The 17,830-nt window shown below is 48.1% G+C and overlaps 1 protein-coding gene across 2 annotated transcripts in view; it reads left to right on the forward strand.

The window, feature by feature from the left end:
* Window positions 1-17,830, forward strand: part of LOC134541635 (nuclear pore membrane glycoprotein 210-like) — a 94,831-nt gene that overhangs the window by 57,775 nt on the left and 19,226 nt on the right. For both annotated transcript variants that reach the window (XM_063385207.1, XM_063385206.1), the window contains exons 9-12: window positions 2,061-2,282; window positions 6,735-6,993; window positions 7,873-8,102; window positions 16,249-16,416. In XM_063385207.1, the coding sequence (XP_063241277.1) occupies window positions 2,061-2,282; window positions 6,735-6,993; window positions 7,873-8,102; window positions 16,249-16,416 (879 nt within the window). The remainder of the gene's footprint in view (window positions 1-2,060; window positions 2,283-6,734; window positions 6,994-7,872; window positions 8,103-16,248; window positions 16,417-17,830) is intronic.

Consider the following 17,830-nt stretch of genomic DNA (forward strand, 5'->3'; position numbering starts at 1 on the left):
GTTTACCAAGGCAGTGAACGGTGCGCGCATCAAGTACCTGTGTGAAAAACTGAATCTTGCTCGTGCGTTGCAGCCATGTCGGCTATGTGTGTACTGTGCGATACTAGTAAACAGAGAATTAGTTAAAAGCAAAAGGTTGGCTACATCATTTATTGAAACTTACAAAAATCCTCACCATTTATATTCCTCTCGGACCTGCCCGAGAAAGGTCTTGCAGCCCTTCAAAGTGTCGCGTCGAGCTCTGAGAACAGTGGCGTCCTGGTTATGATACTCATACTGCATGCAGAATGTGTTGAACCATTGATAGAGAGAGAAAGAGGTGGAGAGGAGCCCCTGTAGCGGTAATAAAGGGATGGACGCTACCTGCATAGCGCTTCTCCTGCAGGCTAGTGAGGTGCTATAAACAAGCACCAATGCTCATGCAAAACTAGGTGGCTCTTAAAATTATTCACTGAGGGCGTACCGGTGTTACATTTTGTACTGGTTGCGGAGATCATGGGCACGTGAGTGGGCATGTGGACCTGACTAGAGACCCTTGCTCATGGCGTTACGTGGCCCGTGTGCGGCGAGATATTAGCCCTCCTGACCTCGGTGTTAACACCTGTTCCTATACCGAGCCTGCTCTCAGCATCAGGCACGCTTCTACCTAACTGCAGTGGGCTCTTAGGTTGTCCCACATGCTGCTGACTGCATTCAGGACCCACGTGGCCCTCAAACACAAAAGACACGTGACTCGTTTAAGTTGGTTTTATTAATACGTTACACGCCCTTCTACACTCCTCCCTTTACACAGTTAAAACGCCCGAGGCACGAATCGGTATAAGTTGAGGAGGTGGACCACACATGTGGCCGCCTCAAGCCTTTACGTAGAAAAAAGGTGGTAAAAACTCCTGAGAGTATAAAAATGATTTACGAAACAGCCCCCACCGACTGAGAGAGGCCCCGAGGATGAAAAAGAAAGCGGTTCGAATTAATTAAGTTTACAGAGCTACCTAGTCAGTGATGCAATGGGGATGTCCTCAGGGTGTCTTCAGAGACGTCCGCTCTCGACCGGCTGAAGAAGGAGACTGGGGCGAGACAAGGCTCGCGGCAGGAAACACAATTACCGTTAACATTTTTTGCGTCTGCATGCCCCGGGTTATTATAGTAAACAGGATAAACACTCTTAAAAATTACTTGACACTTACTGAACATTAAAAAAGGATAATAAAAATTACAATTATTAAGGGATATATTTAAATAGTGTCTGGCTTCGGTTTCCTTCGGTGTGCTTCGTGTATGTCCTGAAGCATCTTATAATTAAATACACAACTCTAAATAAAAGTACATAAAAAACCCTCCCTGCCTATCTGCCGTCACGTCGCACTCGGGAAACAATAAAAACAATTTACAATGATGTATTTAATTATATTTAGGGGTGCGGCGCACTGGCTCTACAGCGCTCTCTTGCGGTAGTTCATGGTGCGCAAATCAAACATCCATACACACGCACTCGTAAGTGGGAGGTTTGAATGGAGGGTGGTGGTTTTTGGGCGGTGGCATATCGGACTCAAAGGGGCCGCAGGCCCGGACGACGTCATCACTTTAAATCTTTGATAGATTGTGATTTTAAAATGGACATCACACTTTATAAATTCATTTAATTCATTTTTAAATCTTTTTTCCATAATTTTTATATTTGCAAGTCTAGGATATAATTTTGTCTTACAAGTATAAATGCCTTCCTAAAATTATTTTAATAACAAGTAACCTCCTGTGTTCTGATATAAGTTAAACAACGACTGATAGGTTTGAATGGAATTGAAACTGGCCATGGCATGGAACATGTATCAGGCATAATTTATTGTTGTTTCGTTGATATTTTTAAAGTTTTCTGGAAAATAGACTTATTAGTTACGTCATAACTTTTTGTTATAGTATGTAAACAATTAATTATTGTTTTTAAGCTGTATGTTACAGAATTATTCAAGATTATACAGTGATTTTCTCATCCGTTGTTACTTTTCTATTGTCATCCATGTGAGAGGCTATTGTTTTGTATGTTTGGCTGGCTTGTACAGACACACCTGACAATTGGAGACGTGGTGTGTTTCACGTCAGCGATGACGAGGCCTGATGGCAAGCCAGGCCTGTGGAACACATCCGACATGAAGATGCTCAAGCTGTATCCGTTTGTGGGCATAGGCAAGGCCAAGCTGGCGGGCTCCGTCACTGTGCGCTACAGGCTGGATGATGACTTTGATGCCAGCACTTTAGAAATTGAAATTGTGCCTGTTGACTCTGTAAGTATTTACATTTTAACATAAAATATAATTTATGTATATTCACTCTTGAAATCACAAGCTCTGAAAAAATAATGGACCCATAAAGTCATAAATTTGGTCTTTACCCTGCATCTTGTCTTTACACTAATATTACATATAGGATATAGGTCTAAATATATTGTACTGTACACATGCACATCAAGAAAATACTCTATTATACATATATATATTTTTTTTTTCCCAGATATTATCTTCATGTAAATGTTAAGTTAAACACTTGTATGGATTCATAAAATAAAAACAGGAATCATCCCTATAGTGTGATACAAATTATCTTTTAACGTAACTTTGAATAAATAATGAAGCTCTTGTAGGAAGTTTTTATTCACAAATACTGTCATTCACTTGGCACAGTAGTTTGGCTTTTTATAAAAGTCTTTAATTGCTGTTATTCACAAAGTTCAGTAACTTGCTTGTAAAATAATTTGAAGGTTGCACAGATCTCTACATTACTGCACCAAAATGAAACCAGTTGTATACTTTTCACTAAATCATTACATTTTTAGCAGATAATAGAACATGGTCAACCTTGGTTTTTCACCTTTAAACCCAGCCGAAGCAATGACAAAATTTCTTGGTTTAAACTTTGACGATCCTTGTTAAAATATTCCTCAGTGTTTGCAAACACAGTAAATATTCCTGTCGGGTTTTGGATCAAAAATCTCTGTTTTCGGTTCTAATTTTGGTTATTATAAAATGAAAAAAATATATAAATATTCCTAATTGAGAAACTAAAAATACGGATGATAATTGTCATTTTTTCTGAGTCGTCTAAATGCAATTGGAAATGATAGTTCAACAACAAAGAAAAGAATATTATCTTTGCATTAGCATAATATTACAATTTTTAAGTATTTTTAAGCGAACCAAAAACCATTAAATAGGTTAATAACTGCTGGTTTCATGTTCTTGTGGGTGAAAATACATTATCATCTTTCAGTTCAGCATTATCGGCACTCGTGTATATATTTTGCTATCAATTCTAATGCAATTGGTTTTTAATAGTGTCACGTTCTAACTTGCTTTGTTTTGTAACACAACAATTAAATTTTGCTTTCATGCTTTGTGTACTGTGTTTTCTCGCATAATCGTCGCACATTTTATTCTAAAATCAAGTTCGAAAAATAGGGGTGCGACGATTCTGTAGAAAAAAAAAATTTTGTTAGATAAAGTTATTCATAAAAACAAAACCCATTCATGAAAAGTACGTTTATTTAAAAAGGGAAGTATAAAAGAGCACACCAAACAATTTAAATTAATAAGTTATAAAACAAAAATCTTTCTTCGACTTTAAATTGTAAAACATCTGTGATCCAAATGCAAGCCAAACGAACGCGTAACTATTGTAGTACACAACACGAAAGAATGCTGGCTATCAAATGTAGTTAACTCAGCACCTAATAGAGAGCGCGCGTTGTATGCAATCGGCGAGATATCGATATTCGGCTACGTGTGCGTGCTCTATACGGGAAGCGACACAACCAAATAGAGAGAGTGCTGTGCCGCAAATTAGGATTTTTAGGACATTCATTAATTTAAAAAAAAAAAATTATTTCGTCAGTTATTTATAACCACTCATATTTAAACTTTTTCTGCCTACTGTACACTCCCATTTATCTTTTGTCAGACCAGTCACGCCAATCTTTCCCACTACTTGAGCTGATTTTTGCCCGTGCCATACATGTCATGCAGTAAACTCGTCTAACCCCACTTCCTGGGCACGTTCACTGGATGATATTCGTCTTCTCTCCGTGTCAAAGAGTGCTTCCCCCAGCAGACTATCAGATCATACCGTTCCTGAGAACCCTCCTTACGTTAGCGATCTTTGTCACATCACCACATCATTTTCCACGATGTCTAGGTACGTCCCAAGACACAGTAGAGCTGTGTTCCTACTGGAGTTGCATATTTTCACCCCCTCCCCCTTCAGGCTTCCCTGGGAACACTGGCCAGAGCAATGACCGGTGCCAATGACCCCGACCAGTCAAGGTTTAGGCACAGCTCTCCTAACGTACCGCCCCTGCACTCTAGCGGCGATTTCGAGAGTTACCTCGCCTGGAGTTTCGAATGCCCATGCTACGCCACTGCCCTGTGGCGACTGGCGACTTCCGCCGTAAGCGGTACTCTGTAGTCTTTTTGCCAGCTGCCAGAGTTCTCTCCTGTCCCTCCATTAGCCCCAGGCTGTAGCAGACGCCTCGGGCGAGTCGATCCTTTTTTGTTTTGGCCACCCCTCAACAGGTAGCACTAAAATCGGCCAGTGCTACCAACTTCGAGATATTGAAGTCAAAGTTTTTTGTGATTCCCACTCTGAGAACTTCAGAACCTTTCGGTCCGGACGCCAAAGTCTCCCCCCCACCTTTTGATTGAGTTATTCCTTTTAATTAAGAGACGCGACCCCTCCGGGGACACTTCGTGTCGCGATTCCAGACAGACTGCGTTAGATTATCGGCGGATCGGCAAGACACACAGCAAGAATTCTGTCCGGCCTTAACCAAAAATGTAGTAAGTTAGACAAGGGATGCTATCCCTATAAATTCTTTTAAGTAGTTTAGTCCGTCTGTACACAGCATAGAGTTATTTTTTTAATTTTTTTTATTATTTTTTTTGAAATAATGGAAACGCCCGTGACTCCCGCGATTCCACGATCTTCAGATCCGGACGTGTTACGCTTCGGGCTCTAGAAGCTACCTTCCCTGCCTGACAGGTCCAAGAGTCGGATGCGGACCTAGCCACATTTTCGCACACTCCCTCTCCAACAAACAGATGCCCTGACGCAATGTTGATTGTTGGACTCTGGCCAGCGAGCATCAGACCTCCGGTCCTACACTATATATGAACCTTTGGAATAACATTTCAATTACTACGTTTGAAGAGAGAAGAACTATATAAAACTTTTGTTATGGACTTTAAGCGCTTACATTGGGATTGTTTGTGCCTCTTTGTATTTTTCTAATTGATTTTGTTTATTTATATTAAATGAAACCTTTAATAATCTGATTAGGGCCGGCCCGTATTTTTAACATATCTGAGAGCTTTTTTTAATTATGTAATTAAAATTATTTTTTAACACTTTTTAATATCTCTTATATATTTGTCTCTCATTCAACTGTTATAAGTTTCACCATTTAAATAAATATAGAGTAATTATATTCAGACGGAATCACACCTTGTTTCTGTTCATTCCTCATGTCCTTGTGAAACTAAAAGGTCCACTGTAACAGCATTGTGTAATGTCAATGGTAGTATTTATGTATTTAATCTTATTTACCTACACTGCCACAACGTAACAGTGTGTTGCAAAGATATAGATATTCGGCTACGTGCGCGCACTCTACACGGAAAGCAACATAACCAAACAATTATTGCAACGAGCGCTGGCCACAGTTTTGTACGCGGTACACCGCGGTGACGCTGACGAACGGATGAAGGTTATAACGTTTAAAAAGTCTTTAAAAGATAATTTACACGTCAGACATCTTCGTATTTCCGTTAATTAAATAAGTAAGTGGTAATGTCCGAATAAATATTGGATTTATATTTTAAAAAACATCGTTTCATACGGAAAAAATACCCACACAAAGCGCTCGGAATCTAATAGCGGAACCAAAAACATGATGCGACATTTACGCGAAAGGTTTTCTTTTTATCCAAATTTTGACGCCATAAAATATGGGTGCGACGATTACGCAAGTGCGACCATTATGTGATAAAAGAGGGTATGTTGTTGCCCTTTAATATGTGCAACGGCCACAAATCATAACTTTCTAATCAACAAACACCAGTACTGTCAACTGAATAAGTGTTGAAGCATATTGTGCCATGTTTTAAGATATTTTATATTCTAAGATGTTGGTGAGACTGAACGAATGAGATTGTTTAATTTTTCTGCAGGATAAACTTTACATTAATATAAAAGATCGTAAAACAAGATAAACATACAGAAGTAACCAAAACAGTTGATTTCTAATGTTGGTTCTGGAAAAAGGTAAATAAAGGAACTGAAAAATCGCGGAATCGCATAGACCTACTAATTAGAATTTGAGGCTGACACAAATATACCAAAGAACATTCGATTTTTCGAACTAATTAACATGACTTTTTGAACCAAACCAAACTGAATTGTGCGGTTCAGTTTGGAAATTTCAAACTTCGCCCAGCACTAGTAAATAACACCTAGGTAAGTGATGATCACAAGAATACAAATGGTCATCAATATTTATATATCTTTTAAAAATTATTTATCAAATATTTTCATCTCAGTATATTTGTTTTAAACAATTGTACTATTGTATTTATTCTGTATTTCAATGAAAAAGGTGATGTGAAACTCTTAAGGTTTTTTAATGAATTTAAGTGTTTTAAGTTGTTTGGATTAGGTAGGTAATATAAGATTCACGGCGCACATTTCAGATAAAGTTCCTGCCAATGCCGGGGATGGGGGCGTTGAGCAACTCGAGGCCAGACATGGTGTACAGCATCCCGCTGCTGCTCTCCAGCAAGAGGGACGTGAACAAAGCTAACAACATAGTCGCCAGAAACAACACTTGCCATTCCGTCATGGCGATGACCACTTATCCTTACATGTGCGAGCTCAAGTTTGACAGTCCTGTCAAGAACTTGGAGGTCATGAACATATTTGCAGTCCATCAAGCTTTCGACAGTGATACAGGTATGGCTGAAATAGTAATTCTGTACAGGACAAACAAGTTGGTAGATGGATGTGTGCAATAATGTTAAACCACAAAGACATTCTCACCAGCTGGTACCAATAGATACACATCTACAAATAACAACGTAAGGTGCAAGGGTTTTTTACTGGTTGTGTCAGCGCTCTGGGATTGTGAGAATGTTGGCACATCACATATTAGATATTACCATTGGTGACTTGTTAGTGTTACTGGTAAATGGGTGTGTATTCTTCGAGAGTAGGTGCCGAACTGGAGCAGAGCTCGGCAGGCTGGCTGGCTTGGTACAGTAGCGTCTAGTGGTACTCGTACCTAGTTTCGGTCAGGTATGCAGACCAGCTGGTGATAGTCTGCCTGCGTATTTGAGCGCTTCTCGCTAGAATACATGCTGGACATGGTGCTTGGGTCCCTCTGTTAGTGGTCGCTAATGTGTCACTCCTGTAGTCTTGTGGCTCCATCTTCGACTTCAGTGCATGACTATGCATTGCGTAACCACTGTTGCCCTCAGAAGCATACAAAGAAAATGTTGTTTCGTTATGAAGGTTATTTAGTTTAAAGTTTTAAAGTAAATCATAATGTTCAACTGTTAACATTTTCATAGTATTCTATATGTTATAGAATTAAATAACTAGGTACATTACTTTAAAAAAAATTTCAAAACTATCTGTACAAGTTTATTTACAGTAATTAATATTATACTTATTGCACACCATTCTTATGTAAAAAGTTCTACAGCATACGAAGCAGGAATGTTAATGCTTGGTAGTACATCTGTATCAATTGTAGTTTTCTTGCTGCTAGATTTAGCTACCACCACCACAACGTAGAGCCAGCCCTGCACTCGATAGTGCTCTGTGTTGCAGGAACGTACCAGTGCCGGATCATCCCATCGGGCTTGTTGTCCTACAACGTGAGTGTGCTGAACACCAACTTCAGCCTGTTTGTGATGAGGAATGGCTTGAAGTCGTCTCCGCTGCACATTCCCTTCATGCCGGCCGTTTTCCTGCACACGACGGAGCTACAGCTCAGCGATCTGCAGGTGGTGGACCTGGTGACGATATCCGGCCGGAGGGATGTCCTCTCCCAAGTGCAGGTCAGAGCAGACCTCTGTTCGTATTTATGGCACAGTCTGTGAGTTGGAAGCTGCCATTTTTTTTTTTTTTGCCCTTAGTTTTTATACCTGTGGACCATACAATTTTAAGTTTTTTTTGTGTTGTGTGGTGGCCTTAATAGCTATGTGGCTTCAAGGGGAGATTGCATTTATGATTCCTATGAAATGAAGATAAATATTATGTATTCCTCATTTCTGTAAGTTATACTGAGCGACAAGATATTATGGTTTTACTTTTAGGTCAATTTAGTTGTTAAAATAGGAGAGTTCTGTGTTATTGTTTTTATGTTTATACGAGGGTTTTTTTTTTTTCAACCTCCGATCGGCTGTAATAAAAAAACGGGAATGAATTGGGAAATTATTTTAATGTCAAAAGAAACATACATCTTTACTCTATTTTTCCACATAATCACCGTGCAGATTGAGGCATTTGTCGTACCGATGCACCAGCTTTCCAATACCCTCTGCATAAAATGATGCCTCCTGCCTATTCAGCCACGTTTTAACAGTGCCCTGCAGTGTGATTACAGTTTCATTTCTCCATGGCATGCCCATTAATCGATACCCTAATCGCTCGTACACGAATCGACATGTCTCGTAGTGTTTACCCCCTTCCACCAACCATGTGGAGCGGCCAACTCACACCTCAGTTGAAGCTTGGTTATGGGAATGTCAACATGGCTGCAACGATAAACTGTACGGCGAAATGCGAGCTGCGTTGAAAAAGTGGCTTGGAGGACGACGCTTCAACACCAATGAACTGCAGAGCACTGTTAAAACGTGGCTGAATAGGCAGGAGGCATCATTTTATGCAGAGGGTATTGGAAAGCTGGTGCATCGGTACGACAAATGCCTCAATCTGCACGGTGATTATGTGGAAAAATAGAGTAAAGATGTACTTTTTTTTTTTGACATTAAAATAATTTCCCAATTCATTCCCGTTTTTTTATTACAGCCGATCGGAGGTTGAAAAAAAAAATAACCCTCGTACATTGTCTTTATTAAAGGAAAAAAGTTGTTTAGTCAACAAATATTCTTAATATATTGACGCCGTCCCCGTTGCCTAATCTGAATTTACGTAAATTTAAGCTGGTAGGTTAAGTTTGAATCTCAAGGGGGGGGGGGGGGGGGGTTCCTGGCCTCGTGGCGGTAGGCAGGGATGCGGCGACAAAGGACTCCCCGGGCTGTTATGGCCTCCCAGGACGCCTTATTAATGAAACACACGAGTTCTTTTGGTTATTTATTACGTCGCACACTCTACAGGTCACACCTTCACGTGACTGGCCGCTTCATCGTCGACCTAAGCTCCGCGCACCTGAACCTGCTAGGGTCTCTGCGAGAGTATACGGACGTGGCGTGAAGCGTGAGGACGATCGGTCCCGCAGATTAATTAAGAAAACATATGACACTGAGTGATTGCGATTAGTCCCGCACAGGAGAATGATTACTTATTAAAACACGTTACACTGAATTACTGCGATTAGTCCCGCACAGGAGAATATTTACTTATTAAAACACGTTACACTGAATTACTGCGATTAGTCCCGCACAGGAGAATATTTACTTATTGAGACACGTTACACTGAATTGCTGCGATTAGTCCCGCACAGGAGAATATGCATGAGTGGATAGTCCGCGGGGTGGCGAAGGCCACGTTAAGCTGGGTACGGACACGTGAGAATCTGGAGCGATATCGTACACGTGGCCGTGGCAAGCCCCAGTTGAAGACTCGTCCGAATGTTTGTGGTCGCGTTTGGCGCAGTGCCGCCCTGCGTGGGCCAAGACCTATGTCCCGAGGTGGGACGTAATAGCGTGAGGCGCAGGTGCCACGACGGGTCACCTAATTGCTTACGTAAAATATAAAAATCCCCGATGGGATACACATGTTATTAAAAGACCGCGCGAGGTTGCTAACGGCCGATTTGGGCCGACCGGGGAGCTGATATAAAACGTTCGGACTATATTTACCTATTGCAGTTACATGGTGTTGGCGCGAAAATTGAAGGCTCCCCGTGCGTGGGCTGCCGGCCCGGGCGAGTGCTGGATGGCGACTGACTAACCTCCCTGGCCGCCGGGGCCAGGGAGGGGGGAAATTCCGCGGGAAAACTGCGGAGCGCGGGAAGATGACTTCGGCCAGCGTTGTGAATTATAACCCTTTATAAACTGATTATTACATTAACATTAATTATTGAATGGTTTAGATTTCTTAGTTTTTGTTTATATTATAAAATGCCTGAGAAACAATACCCTTGCGCAGTGCCACACCCGGCCGGGCGCTTTGCACACGTAGGAGGCCGTGACTAACGTCACGCCGTTCGGGGCACTGCACTACGTTGCGCGCGCGGGCGCGTTCGGGGCGCGGCACTTATCAGGTGTTGAGGACACACAACGGCCTGTGCTCTCAGAGGGAGCACTGACGGCGGCGTCAAATGCCCCCCCCTCGACGAGGCCGTTCTGTGCCTCAACACCTTACACACACACTTAAAGATACGCCGGCACACTGACCTGGTAGACCCGTGGCGGCTGTCCATGGGGCGGCGTCAGGCAAGACTGGTAGAGAAGGAGGTTGGCCCGAGAGGGCCGGTTTGAGTAACGGTACTTCCAAGGGCTGCTCGTGACGTCACTGCGGCGCAGGAACCGGCCAGCTGAGCTCTCAGCTGTGCGTCAGCGTCAGCTGCGGCCGAGGTGGGCAGCGGCGGTGTGGCGGCGCCTTCGGCGGCAGGCGGCGGCACGTTCGAGGTGGCGCCCTCAGCGACAGGCGGCAGCGCGCCCAAGGTGGCGCGCGTGGTGGCGCCCTCAGCGGCAGGCGGCGGCGCGTCCAAGTTGGCGCGCGTGGTGGCGCCCTCAGCGGCAGGCGGCGGTGCGCCCAAGGTGGCGCTCGTGGTGGCGCCCTCAGCGGCAGGCGGCGGCGCGCCCAAGAAGGCGCGCGTGGTGGCGCCCTCCGTGGCAGGCGGCAGCGCGCCCAAGGTGGCGCGCGTGGTGGCGCCCTCAGCGGCCGGCGGTGGCGCGCCCAAGGTGGCGCGCGTGGTGGCGCCCTCAGCGGCAGGCGGCGGCGCGCCCAAGGTGGCGCGCGTGGTGGCGCCCTCAGCGGCAGGCGGCGGCGCGCCCAGGGTGGCGCGCGTGGTGGCACCCTCAGCGGCAGGCGGCAGCGCGCCCAAGGTGGCGCACGTGGTGGCGCCCTCAGCGGCAGGCGGCGGCACGCCCAAGGTGGCGCGCGTGGTGGCGCCCTCAGCGGCAGGCGGCGGCGCGTCCAAGTTGGCGCGCGTGGTGGCGCCCTCAGCGGCAGGCGGCGGCGCGCCCAAGGTGGCGCGCGTGGTGGCGCCCTCCGTGGCAGGCGGCGGCGCGCCCAAGGTGGCGCGCGTGGTGGCGCCCTCAGCGGCAGGTGGTGGCGCGCCCAAGGTGGCGCGCGTGGTGGCGCCCTCCGTGGCAGGCGGCTGCGCGCCCAAGGTGGCGCGCGTGGTGGCGCCCTCAGCGGCAGGCGGCGGCGCGCCCAAGGTGGCGCACGTGGTGGCGCCCTCAGCGGCAGGCGGCGGCACGCCCAAGGTGGCGCGCGTGGTGGCGCCCTCAGCGGCAGGCGGCGGCGCGTCCAAGTTGGCGCGCGTGGTGGCGCCCTCAGCGGCAGGCGGCGGCGCGCCCAAGGTGGCGCGCGTGGTGGCGCCCTCCGTGGCAGGCGGCGGCGCGCCCAAGGTGGCGCGCGTGGTGGCGCCCTCAGCGGCAGGTGGTGGCGCGCCCAAGGTGGCGCGCGTGGTGGCGCCCTCCGTGGCAGGCGGCTGCGCGCCCAAGGTGGCGCGCGTGGTGGCGCCCTCAGCGGCAGGCGGCGGCGCGCCCAAGGTGGCGCGCGTGGTGGCGCCCTCCGTGGCAGGCGGCGGCGTGCCCAAGGTGGCGCGCGTGGTGGCGCCCTCAGCGGCAGGTGGTGGCGCGCCCAAGGTGGCGCGCGTGGTGGCGCCCTCCGCGGCAGGCGACGGTATGGCGCCTTCTGCGGCGCGAGTGGGAGCACGGCCGGTTCGCATCGCGCCCACCCCCCGTGAGCCTTCACGGCAGTTGGGGGCGGCGTCGGTGGCGGTGGCGGCGGCGGCGTCGTGGCTGTCAAGTCCGCCTCGGTGCCTTGTGGCACGGCGTCGACAACCCGGGGTTCTGCCAGACTAGGTCGAAATGTGGCGCTTTTGAGACGAGCGGCCGCGCCACGTGCTTTCTCGGTGGCTGGGGGCGGCGTCGTCGGTGGTGCCGGAGGTGGTGTTCGGGATCCGCAGTGGCGCTGCGTGTGATCCGACACCTGGTGATCTGGACTAGGTCGCGATGTGGTGGATTCGCGACGCGCGGCCGCGCCAGCTGCGCTCTCGGCGGCTGGGGGCGGCGTCGTCGGTGGTGCCGGAGGTGGTGTTCGGGATCCGCAGTGGCGCTGCGTGTGATCCGCCACCTGGTGATCCGGCCGACGTTGTCGCGAAGTGGCCGTCTTGAGGCTTGCGGCCGCGCCAGCTGCTTCTCCAGTGGCTGGGGGCGGCGTCGTCGGTGGTGCCGGAGGTGGTGTTCGGGATCCGCAGTGGCGCTGCGTGTGATCCGCCACCTGGTGATCTGGACTAGGTCGCGATGTGGTGGATTCGCGACGCGCGGCCGCGCCAGCTGCGCTCTCGGTGGCTGGGGGCGGCGTCGTCGGTGGTGCCGGAGGTGGTGTTCGGGATCCGCAGTGGCGCTGCGTGTGATCCGCCACCTGGTGATCCGGCCGACGTTGTCGCGAAGTGGCCGTCTTGAGGCTTGCGGCCGCGCCAGCTGCTTCTCCAGTGGCTGGGGGCGGCGTCGTCGGTGGTGCCGGAGGTGGTGTTCGGGATCCGCAGTGGCGCTGCGTGTGATCCGCCACCTGGTGATCTGGACTAGGTCGCGATGTGGTGGATTCGCGACGCGCGGCCGCGCCAGCTGCGCTCTCGGTGGCTGGGGGCGGCGTCGTCGGTGGTGCCGGAGGTGGTGTTCGGGATCCGCAGTGGCGCTGTGTGTGATCCGCCACCTGGTGATCCGGCCGACGTTGTCGCGAAGTGGCCGTCTTGAGGCTTGCGGCCGCGCCAGCTGCTTCTCCAGTGGCTGGGGGCGGCGTCGTCGGTGGTGCCGGAGGTGGTGTTCGGGATCCGCAGTGGTGCTGCGTGTGATCCGCCACCTGGTGATCCGGCCGACGTTGTCGCGAAGTGGCCGTCCTGAGGCTTGCGGCCGCGCCAGCTGCTTCTCCAGTGGCTGGGGGCGGCGTCGTCGGTGGTCCCGGAGGTGGTGTTCGGGATCCGCAGTGGTGCTGCGTGTGATCCGCCACCTGGTGATCCGGCCGACGGTGTCGCGAAGTGGCCGTTCTGATTGGCCCAATTGCCACCTGGGCGGCAACAGGGGGCGGTGTCGGAGGCGGCGCGTCCGCGTCGTCCTGACGTGTCCACCCGATCCCCGCGTGCCAATTGTACCACAGGGGCTGGATGGGCGTGCCTTCCTCTACCTGTGGTGATGTCGTCTCCGCCCCATATGGCGGGGGCGGCGTCGGCGTCGGGGGCGGCGACGGCGTCGGGGGCGGCGACGGCGTCGGGGGCGGCGACGAGGTGCGGACGGGATTTTCGGTTGTTCTTAAAGTGGGCGGCATCTTGGCCGCGACAGCGGCGTGGTGGCTGGCCGTGTGTGGAAGCGGCGATGCGTGCTGTGTCATGTGGTACAATCGTGGCGGCATCCAGTCTACTTCCGGCCCCTCAGAGTACTCTGCGGTGACGTCATCCTCCCACTCGTCCTGTTCCTCGTACTCCCAGTTGTACCCTGGGCATGGGTAGCCCTCGCTTGCCCATGCCTCGTAGGCCTCCTGGAAGTCGTTCATCTTCAGAGACTCGTGGTGACTTATGACCTTGTTGCTCCACTGTGCTTGGCTCGCGGCTGTCCTACGTCACCCCTCACAGCTGACCTAGGGGTGGAGCGTGGTGAGGAGGGGTGGTGAGCGGAGCGACGTGCGGGCTGAGGGGTGGTATCGGGCGGAGGAGGGGAGGTGTACTGCACGGGCAGGAATGCGGGGGTGGGGTTGTCCGGCTGGCGCGGCGCCGCTCCGTCGCGCGGTGTTGCCGCGCTGCGCGCTGTTGCACTGTCCCTACTCGAGCCCTTTGTCTGCTAATTTCTCCGTTTCGTTTTCTTGGCTTGTTCGTCGAAAGAGTTTGGTGATGTTCTAGCCACACTAGTTGGGCGCCATTTTGACGCCGTCCCCGTTGCCTAATCTGAATTTACGTAAATTTAAGCTGGTAGGTTAAGTTTGAATCTCAAGGGGGGGGGGGGGGTTCCTGGCCTCGTGGCGGTAGGCAGGGATGCGGCGACAAAGGACTCCCCGGGCTGTTATGGCCTCCCAGGACGCCTTATTAATGAAACACACGAGTTCTTTTGGTTATTTATTACGTCGCACACTCTACAGGTCACACCTTCACGTGACTGGCCGCTTCATCGTCGACCTAAGCTCCGCGCACCTGAACCTGCTAGGGTCTCTGCGAGAGTATACGGACGTGGCGTGAAGCGTGAGGACGATCGGTCCCGCAGATTAATTAAGAAAACATATGACACTGAGTGATTGCGATTAGTCCCGCACAGGAGAATGATTACTTATTAAAACACGTTACACTGAATTACTGCGATTAGTCCCGCACAGGAGAATATTTACTTATTAAAACACGTTACACTGAATTACTGCGATTAGTCCCGCACAGGAGAATATTTACTTATTGAGACACGTTACACTGAATTGCTGCGATTAGTCCCGCACAGGAGAATATGCATGAGCGGATAGTCCGCGGGGTGGCGAAGGCCATGTTAAGCTGGGTACGGACACGTGAGAATCTGGAGCGATATCGTACACGTGGCCGTGGCAAGCCGCAGTTGAAGACTCGTCCGAATGTTTGTGGTCGCGTTTGGCGCAGTGCCGCCCTGCGTGGGCCAAGACCTATGTCCCGAGGTGGGACGTAATAGCGTGAGGCGCAGGTGCCACGACGGGTCACCTAATTGCTTACGTAAAATATAAAAATCCCCGATGGGATACACATGTTATTAAAAGACCGCGCGAGGTTGCTAACGGCCGATTTGGGCCGACCGGGGAGCTGATATAAAACGTTTGGACTATATTTACCTATTGCAGTTACATGGTGTTGGCGCGAAAATTGAAGGCTCCCCGTGCGTGGGCTGCCGGCCCGGGCGAGTGCTGGATGGCGACTGACTAACCTCCCTGGCCGCCGGGGCCAGGGAGGGGGGAAATTCCGCGGGAAAACTGCGGAGCGCGGGAAGATGACTTCGGCCAGCGTTGTGAATTATAACCCTTTATAAACTGATTATTACATTAACATTAATTATTGAATGGTTTAGATTTCTTAGTTTTTGTTTATATTATAAAATGCCTGAGAAACAATACCCTTGCGCAGTGCCACACCCGGCCGGGCGCTTTGCACACGTAGGAGGCCGTGACTGACGTCACGCCGTTCGGGGCACTGCACTACGTTGCGCGCGCGGGCGCGTTCGGGGCGCGGCACTTATCAGGTGTTGAGGACACACAACGGCCTGTGCTCTCAGAGGGAGCACTGACGGCGGCGTCAATATGTACTTCACCAAAATAGTCTCATTTTGACTGATGCATAATTAAACGTATACAATAAAGGCATTAGTTCTAAATTTGGCTAGAATTGAATAACTCAGCATATTTTTCATTCACACAAAAATTAATTTTTTATTTTTATTTTTCTAACATCATTAAAGTAAAAATGTGTTGCTAATAAGATTTTATGTCATACAATGTAATGTTAATTTTTTTAAATACATTTAGTTCATACATTTTGGTACGTACAAAATTCATGTTAAACAAATTACATCCACTATATAACATAATAAAAACAATTGTGATTTGAGTTAATCTTTGTCAAATTACTCCCTGATTTGATGATTTTAGTTATATTTTGGTGCAGAATGGTCTATTGACTTGCATTTCGGTGTTATGTGGTATATTTTATCACTATTCACCCTATAACCTTTTCCCTGGTTATACTAAGCCCACAATGATGTGAATTACATCTTATAATCAGACAGCACAGTGTGTTCTAGAGTAAACAACTTGTCACATATTGATAATTAGTGTTGTTCAAACTTGCAGGTGTTGCCTGGGAATGACTTGTTGCTGAGTGTGGATGCTGCAGAGTTTGAGAGTGACACACGTGTTTCGTTCAGAGTGTACTTGAAGCCGTATTACTGGCAGCTGGGCGAGCTCAGCACTCACTTGTCCGTGTTTGTGGTGTCTGATATCTCTTATCAGAAGGTTGAGGTGAGCGTGGTTATATCAACTGTAGTTTTGTTTTTAACTTGGTCTGATTATGTTTAATGTTTTGTAAGATTTACTTTGTACCGTAGTCATTTGTTTCTTACTTTTATGGTTCCGTTGGTTTATGGCATCTGAATGCACACATTATTGTGTTCTATTCAGCAGTACAGGATAGAGCATTATGATCTGGTCGCTTATGTGGCTGTTTAATAGTTTTTTCAGTACAACTTGGTAAAGTTGTATGTTTTTAAGTTACTCCGTGTTTGAGATTACGTTTTGCAAGACCATTACCCTTATAATTTTTTTTTGGTATGTAATTTTTCCTAAAGCTTTCATTTTGTAATATGTGAAAGATCATGTATGTAATTCTAAAAAAAAATGGGCCTGTGGCATTTGTTTCTTAATTTGCAACAAAACTTGGACATAAAAGAAGTTTCTTATACTAGTAAAGTTAAAAAGAAAATATGGGCAGCGTGATGTTCTTCATGGTCGGAGCGTCAGGGCGACGTCACGATGCCCTCACGAAGAGGGAGACTCCGGGCTTCTCCTCGGAGGCAGGCTGCTCTTATGCCTCTCAGGCGACTCCCTTATATACTTGCGTTCTCCACACCTCAAACAATCTGAAATGTTTTCGCAACCAGCCAGCTAATATGGCAGACTTCCTATGATGTCATTTCCATCACGAGAGGGTGTTTGGCTTATACATCAGACATCAACTGCAACGATGGAAGTTTACCTCGCAGGCATCGAATATGCCAGGCCACATATGGCCAATATGGCACCCGTCCACTTAATATAAGTTAGCGGGGAATGCACTTCACCCCATAGCAAATTAACAAAGAAAATTAAATATTTTGTGGTTCTTGATGAAATTTTACTTGATACTTGTTTTGAGAAAACTTTTTTCAAAGTTGATAAAATAGATGACTGTTGAGAAACTGTCTAATAAAGGGAGAGGGGGGTAGAGCCCACTACAGTGTCACCAGGCATCTGCCCCAGCGAGTGGGCGGTGGTAACGCTGCCTCTCCGTCACGATGAAGTGATAACTAGCAGCTTCTCAGTGGCCAGTCACAGGCTGGGCGCTACAGTCTTCCTCCACCTCTCTCCTCTGCTGGGTGTTCCTGCAGTTAGCAGACCATTACTTTAGTTTGAGTGTGATCATGAAGATGTTCTCTCAACTCAGTGTGTATTATTATCACCATTACAGTTTCAATGAAGGTTCAGCATAAGTAATTGCTTATTTTTTCTCTATCAAATATTAAACTCATTTGGTCAGTCTGTCTGTATAACAATCACTGATTTTTTGTTTTTCAATGGACAATTTTTGATGTGAAACGTCTTTGGGATAATGAGAGTAAAATTTACTCTCCAAATTTATTTCAACCTTTTACTTGAAATATTGTTGTGAAATGTTTCT

Source organism: Bacillus rossius (assembly GCF_032445375.1).
Source record: "Bacillus rossius redtenbacheri isolate Brsri chromosome 4 unlocalized genomic scaffold, Brsri_v3 Brsri_v3_scf4_1, whole genome shotgun sequence".
Lineage (NCBI taxonomy): Eukaryota > Metazoa > Arthropoda > Insecta > Phasmatodea > Bacillidae > Bacillus > Bacillus rossius.